The sequence below is a fragment of the Ranitomeya imitator genome, chromosome 5 (genome assembly GCF_032444005.1).
Source record: "Ranitomeya imitator isolate aRanImi1 chromosome 5, aRanImi1.pri, whole genome shotgun sequence".
NCBI classification, from domain to species: Eukaryota; Metazoa; Chordata; class Amphibia; order Anura; family Dendrobatidae; genus Ranitomeya; species Ranitomeya imitator.
This window is the reverse complement of record NC_091286.1, coordinates 622,585,517-622,594,724: the sequence shown is the minus strand read 5'-3', so window position 1 is coordinate 622,594,724 and position 9,208 is coordinate 622,585,517. Positions and strand designations below refer to the sequence as shown.

Genomic DNA, 9,208 nt, shown 5'->3' with positions numbered 1-9,208 from the left:
TTTTGCCTGCCCTCCGGCCAAAGACCTTAACACAAGGCCCTCTTCCCTCACAGTAGGGATATTGCCAGAAGCCGGGGACAGGAAAAGCAGTCTGTGCAGAGATGGTAAATGGCGCCAAGGGGCGGCGGCGGGGGAGAAGTGGAGAGTGACCACCACACACTCACCCAATCGCTTTGAAGGCTTCCCCAGCAGAGGCACCTCGTTCTGTAGCAGACAAGGTTCCCCTGTACCCAGGCACCTTCCTTGCTTGCCTGCGATCCACACACTATTTGTTCTTGCGCAGTTCTCGGACCCGACCCAGCAGCGTCTCTTTCTCCCGCCCGCTGAGAAGATAAGAGACCTTACATCTCATGGAATCGGAGATTGCAGGACCGACAGGACCACCGGATTCACAATGATGCCGGTGGGTAACTGCGGAGTGACCCCTCACAAGCCCCTCTCCTCCACAATATTTCAGCAAGGACAAAAATTACCACTAACCAAAATTTTCTAAATCTAGCAGCAGGTTAGAGATTACACATTAAAACTTAACTTTTACTTATATTATTAAAATCACAAGCGTGACCATAGGTGAACAGGGTGCCAGTGTTTTTAAAAACCAAAAACAATAACAAAGACCACAACACAACGAACAGGTAAGAGTTCAATGGAACAATATTTGTGGAGCATTCATATGTTTCAAAGATTTCATACATATGGAGCTACACAACAATGAGCAAGCTCAAAAACCATATAAGGTGGGCCAATCCCCAACCTATTTTATTCGCACCACCGATAGCACTGGAATACATATATGCCTCACCACATTCTTTGTGTACATTAGCATATGTTCAGTGTCTATGCGTGGGTTCATCTAGTAACAGCGTTTTCAATTTATACTCATCTCTGGGGCCAATGCTGTCAGCGGTGCCTCCTTAGAGTGTCCGGGGCTTAGGGGCGGATCATACCGCACTAGCTATAGATCCCCGTTAGATCCTATGTATCCCGATGCGTTTCTTCTTTTGATTCATCAGGGGAGCAGTGACAAAGGTGCTGTCAAATACGCGAGCATTGCTAACCCATGTGCCCCTTTACCTGTCTTAAATAGACTCCATGTGTTCCTTCATGCGGCGCGTACCCGGCTGCCGGTGACTCATTTCCGGCTGTTCTCACCCGCGCGCTTGCGTAGTTTGTATGACGCGCCCACCTTGTGCATCCTGCGGCCGCGTACTTCCGGCCCGACATGCACGCGCTGCGTGCCGCGCACCTTCTGGTGCCGTGTAATGCTGCAGAGCCTGAGTGGGCGGATATATGGGGATGCACCCGTCATTTCCAGTGGAGAATCACAGACGGTGCATTGCCCATAAGCGTCACGTCCGGCTTGCGATCAGGTGATCAAAGCCGAGGTATAAGTTAAACATGTGAGCTCCCGATTGGTCGGGCCGGCCCACGATGCTAAACATCCACCGAGGTGCATAACAGTGCACACACGTGGATGCTGTCCGTTCAATAAAGGTAATGTGCCGATTTATACAGTCCACATCCTTCCCATACCAAAGGAGGAGTATTGGTCATTACAGTGTCTCCTTATCCGTACGGCACACACACGCAGATACAGGTCCTTAAATAAGATGTAAAATACCACTAATGATGGATGTGCATCCACAAATACGAAAAGACCATAAAAAAGGGTGATAAGACCGGAAAAATAGATAAAAAACATATAAATCCAAATACCATTTGGGACTGCATTTATCGACTGCGTTCAGCACAACCAGTAATGAGGGAGAATCTCCCAAAACTTTACTTACAGGTGCAGCTTTTCTTTCTCCCTGCTTCTGGGGACCTCTGAGAAGTGGAGGTCATTTCTGGGGGACTATCGTCTACCTCCTCCATTTCTAGGGCTGCATACCTAGACCCTGTTGAGAACTTATTTAAGGATCCCAAGTGCTCCCTCACGGCTTTTTGCTCCTTTACCCTATGAGGAAACTTCTCCAATCTGGTGGCCACTTCCCCCCTGATGTCTCGCTGTCTCTTCACACCAGGTGTATGGCCATCATCCTTAATTTAACGCAGTGTTGCACTTTCTCCCTCCCAGATCTTTTATTGAGTGCCATTTTGCCTGCCCTCCGGCCAAAGACCTTAACACAAGGCCCTCTTCCCTCACAGTAGGGATATTGCTAGAAGCCGGGGACAGGAAAAGCAGTCTGTGCAGAGATGGTAAATGGCGCCAAGTGGCGGCGGCGGGGGAGAAGTGGAGAGTGACCACCACACACTCACCCAATCGCTTTGAAGGCTTCCCCAGCAGAGGCACCCTCGTTCTGTAGCAGACAAGGTTCCCCTGTACCCAGGCACCTTCCTTGCTTGCCTGCGATCCTCACACTATTTGTTCTTGGGCAGTTCTCGGACCCGACCCAGCAACGTCTCTTTCTCCCGCCCGCTGAGAAGATAAGAGACCTTACATCTCGTGGAATCGGAGATTGCAGGACCGACAGGACCACCGGATTCACAATGATGCAGGTGGGTAACTGCGGAGTGACCCCTCACAAGCCCCTCTCCTCCACCAAGCGCCCCTCACCTCACAGCACTAGGTCCTGACCTCCAGATGGTCACGGTCGTCCCCTTGGCAGGCAGCGAGGTGGAAGTTTTCAGCCCAGAGATATCATCCAGCCTCCTCTTTTCAGCCCCGCAGAATCTTCACAGCCTCAGATAGGCCCAGCGCAGGGAAGCGTGAACACGTGGATTCCTTTACAGGTTATATCAAGATGATGGGAGTTCTGCTGAACAATGAGCGTTCCGCTCTACAGCATAACCAACGCTGCCGCTACCCTCACTGTACTGTAACCTGCGCCCGCAGGACACGATCACACGACCAGGACGGCAAACAACAAGCATTGTGAACAATGGCTGCAGAACCGTCTTTATACAATGAGCAGAATTAAGGGAATTTCTATAGATGAGTGCAGCCAATAGTGATCCTATCGTGTGAGGCGCGCTTATCAGTTTCCATGCAGAACACACAATTTCCACTATTCCTTTTTTAAATAACACTTTAATACAAGAGGTTTGGGGAGAGAGTAGAAACATAATTGGTTAATTGCAATTATTTAGGTTTTTTTACAATATTTCAGCAAGCTGCCATGTTTGCACATCCTGTGCTTGCCGATATTGTACTTGTAATTTACTGGCGATCATCACCTTCGCTCCGGACGGCTTCCCCTTCATCCATCCATGTGGATAATACTTTATTTTTTTGGGTCATTGTATATAGAATAAAATGCACTGGAAGAAGCGACCATTTATAAAATATTTATTGTTCCTATTCACAGCGCCGGTGTCAGCCATTTCATCTATTTACATCATGGGACGATATTTTATAAATCACCTCTTGAAAAAAATTGTGAGCGCAATCACAAAACAAGCCGTAGGGACATTAAAAAAAACAAAAACAAAAAAAAACAATAACTAGAAAAACAGAAGGAAAGAAAACAAATAAAACACAGCAGAGTAACAAGTTACAGGCAGGCGGGGCTGATAGCATCGTACAGTCTCTGAGCCGCTAACTGCACCAGTTCCCGCAGGGACTCGTCTTCGTCCAACCCTTCCTCACACTCCACCGTCTGAGAGGGAAAATAAAGGAGATTATCGTAAGGAAAACCAAAGGCATTGATAAAAGACAGTCGTGTGATGTGTGAAATCCAGACACGGGACCCTCCATTTCCCCCAGTATAAACCCTGTGGCCGTAAATGGCCGCCATATTGGTTGTGACTTGACCTTCACAAATAGATTTTTTAAAAGCTCCGATATCATCAATGCTGGCTTATATGGCAACGGTCTGTATACCCGCACCTCTGTGTATCCAGATTAATGCTAGTATCTCACATACCCGAGTTTCCAAACACAAGTTGGCCGACTTCCCGTCCACGGTGACTGTGACAGTGGTGTCATTTTCATTGCTCACACACTCCTCGCCAAACATGTCCCTGTAGGAAGAGGACCACGTCAGACATAACCCAGGCATTTTATATACACACAGTGATAATCCCATAACCCTGAAAGTGAGACTGCAGTACAACATGGAGTCCCATGGGACCCGACTGCGCACAAGGGGATAAAAAAAACGATCAGACACCTAGTGTGGCAGATTGCGGTGTGCACATTATTACAGGTTTCTTTCTACACCCACCTAACAATCCAGAAGATTTGATAATCTTCCACATTGGAGAGAATCTGTCAGAGCAACATAATGTAGGGGCTGAGCTCCTGATTCCAGCATGTGTCACTTGCTGTCATTTTCATGCAAATCCCGGTATTCTCTGCTGCAGATCTAGCAGTGCTCTGAATGCTGAGCAATGTATAACCCCGCCCACACCACTGATTGGCAGTTTTCTGTGTACACTGTGCATAGGCAGAAAGCTGCTAATCAGTGATGAAGGCGGGGCTGGACCAGGAGGCACAAGACACCCAGTCTTCTAGTGATAATCTTCTGCTGATAAAATGGAATTTATTGAAACAGACACACAGGCTAGTAAGTGACACATCACTGGAATCAGAGTCTCTTCTTCTACATTATGCTGCTCTTAAATTACACTGCAAAAACCTGTAGACAGACTCCCTTACACGCTAGATAAAAGACATCTGCATGCATCAGTTGGAAGGAATAGTTCGGTAGTACAGGGACCTTTATAAGGAAAGCGTTCATAAATTATAGCCAGAACCTCAGAGAACAGCTCCATAACCTTCCGGCCAAACTTACTGCAGCATAATCTCCAGTCTCTTCTTGTACGCTTCCATGTCCACCTTTTTACTGGCTCCATGGCTCACCGCTAGGGAAAATATAAAAATACAGACACAGGGAGTCATTGAACAAACCAGGCACCAAGTAATATTTCCATAATTCTAGAATATGCAGGAGACAACAGAGTCGTCGAGAAACTAGGGAATCCTGAATCTTCAGTACCAACGCTGGCACCTGATTTTTCTATCCAGAGCTCCTTGCTTAAAAGTAGAGGCGGGAAATGCAGAGTGATCACATGCAGAGGGCAGCAAGGTGACAGAACTTGTCTATAAAACAATTGCTAATACTCAAAATCTGATAAATTGTAACAGCAGCACATAAGTGGATACTGTCAGGAAGCTCTGATCTTTCCATTAGTATGATGATCATGGCTGGACTATAGGGAAGGGGAGAGACTGCGGTTTAACGACTCCACTTTTACAAAGCTCCTGGTCCATAAGGCTTTGTCCTCACAATTCACAAGAAACCCAAGAAAGCTATATGCAGGCACGAGTCCCTGGAGCTCTCCCGCTGTGCGGCCGCTCACATGTCCGGCCAAACCACCCACCACATACAAGTGCTTCTCACTAACTTAGAATATCATCAACACGTTAATTTATTTCAGTTCTTCAATACAAATAGTGAAACTATATAGAGTCATTACACACAGAGTGATCTATTCCAGGTGTTTATTTCTGTTAATGTTATGGCTTCCAATGAAAACCCAAAAGTCATTATCTCAGTAAATTAGAATAACAAAAGACACCCGCAAAGGCTTCCTAAGCATTTAAAAAGGTCCCTAAAGGTACCGTCACACTCAGCAACTTTCCAAGGATTACGACCAGCGATACGACATGGCCGTGATCGTTGGAAAGTCCTTGTGTGGTCGCTGGAGAGCTGTCACACAGACAGCTCTCAAGCGACCAACGATGCCGAAGTCCCCGGGTAACCAGGGTAAACATCGGGTTACTAAGCGCAGGGCCGCGCTTGGTAACCCAATGTTTACCCTGGTTACCATTGTAAATGTAAAAAAAAAAAAAACACTACATACTTACATTCCGGTGTCTGTCACGTCCCCCAGCGTCAGCTTCCCGCACTGACTGTGTCAGCGCCGGCCGGCCGTAAAGCAGAGCACAGCGGTGGCGTCACACTCGCCGATCCAGCGATGTCAGTGGGTGATCCAGCAACGAAATAAAGTTCTGGCCTTTCAGCGACGACCAGTGATCTCACAGCAGGATCCTGATCGCTGCTGCGTGTCAAACACAACGATATCGCTATCCAGGACGCTGCAACGTCACGGATCGCTATTGTTATCGTTGTAATGTTGTTCAGTGTGAAGGTACCTTTCGTCTGTTTCAGTAGCTCCACAATCATGGGGAAGACTGCTGACTTCACAGATGCCCAGAAGGCAGTCACTGACACTCTCCACAAGGAGGGTACGCAACAAAATGTCATTGTAAAGAAGCTGGCTGTTCACAGAGTGCTGTATCCAAGCATATTAATGGAAAGTTTAGTGGAAGGAAAAAGTGCGGTAGAAAAAGGTGCACAAGCCCATGGCAATTGGCTATATTGCGTGGGAATTCTTGTGGGCAGTACTTTGAAAAGTTGGCATAGACCCAAGCCTAATTTCATGGATAAAATTGTTATATGGGAGACCCATGGCTAGGTTAAGAGTAATGGTGGGGTATCAGGGGTTATCCGGGCATTGTGTGTTTTTGGCTAGGCTAAATCAGGCATTAGAAGTACATAAGTTTAACCTCATGCGATTTGATTTTCTGTTTTTTTTTTGTGGGCTTTTATTTTTTGCTCCACTTCTTCCCAGAGCCATAACTTTTTTATTTTTCAATCAATACGGCTGCGTAAGGGCCTGTTGTACTGGAAAACGGGGAAAAAATTCCAAGTGCGGCGAAATTAAAAAAAAAAATGCAATGCCACAATTTTTATTTTATACCATGTTTACTATTGTAAAACTGACAAAGCATTATGATTCCCCAGGTCAGTATGAGTATGCAGATGCCAAACATAAATAGGTTTGTCAAGGTGAAAAGATATATCTTCATACACTTTTTGTACTTTTATATTCTTATGCTGTGCAACAATAAGTTTTCCCCTTTGCTTGCTTATGCAAATGTAACTGTATTTAACCCCTTAAGCCCCGAGGGTGGTTTGCACGTTAATGACCGGGCCAATTTTTACAATTCTGACCACTGTCCCTTTATGAGATTATAACTCTGGAACGCTTCAACGGATCTTGGCGATTCTGACATTGTTTTCTCGTGACGTATTGTACTTCATGTTAGTGGTAAAATTTATTCGATATAACTTGCGTTTATTTGAGAAAAAAACGGAAATTTGGCGAAAATTTTGAAAATTTTCCAACTTTGAATTTTTATACCCTTAAATCACAGAGATATGTCATGCAAAATACTTAATAAGTAACATTTCCCACATGTCTACTTTACATCAGCACAATTTTGGAACCAAAATTTTTTTTTGTTAGGGAGTTATAAGGGTTAAAAGTTGACCAGCAATTTCTCATTTTTACAGCACCATTTTTTTTTTTAGGGACCACATCTCATTTGAAGTCATTTTGAGGGGTCTATATGATAGAAAGTACCCAAGTGTGACACCATTCTAAAAACTGCACCCCTCAAGGTGCTCAAAACCACATTCAAGAAGTTTATTAACCCTTCAGGTGTTTTACAGGAATTTTTGGAATGTTTAAATAAAAATGAACATTTAACTTTTTTTCACACAAAATTTATTTCAGCTCCAATTTGTTTTATTTTACCAAGGGTAACAGGAGAAATTGGACCCCAAAAGTTGTTGTACAATTTGTCCTGAGTACACTGATACCCCATATGTGGGGATAAACCACTGTTTGGGCGCATGGCAGAGCTCGGAAGGAAAGGAGCGCCATTTGACTTTTCAATGCAAAATTGACTGGAATTGAGATGGGACACCATGTTGCGTTTGGAGAGCCCCTGATGTGCCTAAACATTGAAACCCCCCACAAGTGACATCATTTTGGAAAGTAGACCCCTAAAGGAACTTATCTAGATGTGTGGTGAGCACTTTGACCCACCAAGTGCTTCATAGAAGTTTATAATGCAGAGCCGTAAAAATAAAAAATCATATTTTTTCACAAAAATGATCTTTTTGCCCCCAATTTTTTATTTTCCCAAGGGTAAGAGAAGAAATTAGACCACAAAAGTTGTTGTGCAATTTGTCCTGAGTACGCTGATACCCCATATGTGGGTGTAAACCATTGTTTGGGCGCATGGCAGAGCTCAGAAGGGAAGGAGCGCCATTTGACTTTTCAATGCAAAATTGACTGGAATTGAGATGGGACGCCATGTTGCATTTGGAGAGCCCCTGATGTGCCTAAACATTGAAACCACCCACAAGTGACACCATTTTGGAAAGTAGACCCCCTAAGGAACTTATCTAGATGTGTTTTGAGAGCTTTGAGCCCCCAAGTGTTTCACTACAGTTTATAACGCAGAGCCGTGAAAATAAAAATTCTTTTTTTTTCACAAAAATGATTTTTTAGTCCCCAGTTTTGTATTTTCACAAGGGTAACAGGATAAATTGGACCCCAAAAGTTGTTGTCCAATTTGTCCTGAGTACGCTGATACCCCATATGTGGGGGGGAAGCACTGTTTGGGCGCATGGCAGAGCTCGGAAGGGAAGGAGCACCATTTGGAATACAGACTTAGATGGATTGGTCTGCAGGCGTCACGTTGCATTTGCAGAGCCCCTGATGTACCCAAACAGTAGAAACCCCCCACAAGTGACCCCATATTGGAAACTAGACCCCCCAAGGAACTTATCTAGATGTGTTGTGAGAACTTTGAACCCCCAAGTGTTTCACTGCAGTTTACAACGCAGAGCCGCGAAAATAAACAAATCTTATTTTTCCCACAAAAATGATTTTTAGCCCCCCACATTTTTATTTTCCCAAGGATAACAAGAGAACTTGGACCCCAAAAGTTGTTGTCCAATTTGTCCTGAGTACGCTGATACCCCATATGTTGGGGTAAACCCCTGTTTGGGCGCACGGGAGAGCTCGGAAGGGAAGGAGCACTGTTTTACTTTTTCAACGCAGAATTGGCTGGAATTGAGATCGGACGCCATGTCGCGTTTGGAGAGCCCCTGATGTGCCTGAACAGTGGAAACTCCCCAATTCTACCTGAAACCCTAATCCAACAACACCCCTAACCATAATCCCAACGGTAACCCTAACCACACCCCTAACCCTGACACACCCCTAACTCTAATCCCAACCGTAAATATAATCCAAACCCTAACCCTAACTTTAGCCCCAACCCTAACCCTAGCCCCAACCCTAACCCCAACCCTAAACCTAGCCCTAACCCCAGCCCCAACCCTAGCCCTAACCCTAGCCCTAACCCTAGCCCTAACCCTAGCCCTGATGGGAAAATGGAAAT

General features: G+C 45.3%; 1 protein-coding gene across 1 annotated transcript in view; it reads right to left on the bottom strand.

Moving 5' to 3' along the window:
- Positions 1–3,268: 3,268 nt before the first annotated feature.
- Positions 3,269–9,208, bottom strand: part of CPSF3 (cleavage and polyadenylation specific factor 3) — a 53,479-nt gene continuing 47,539 nt past the window's right edge. The window contains exons 16-18 of the mRNA XM_069728069.1: positions 4,737–4,806; positions 3,867–3,963; positions 3,269–3,599 (exon numbers count right to left, since the gene is read on the bottom strand). Of these exons, the coding sequence (XP_069584170.1) occupies positions 3,495–3,599; positions 3,867–3,963; positions 4,737–4,806 (272 nt within the window). The 3' untranslated portion in view covers positions 3,269–3,494. The remainder of the gene's footprint in view (positions 3,600–3,866; positions 3,964–4,736; positions 4,807–9,208) is intronic.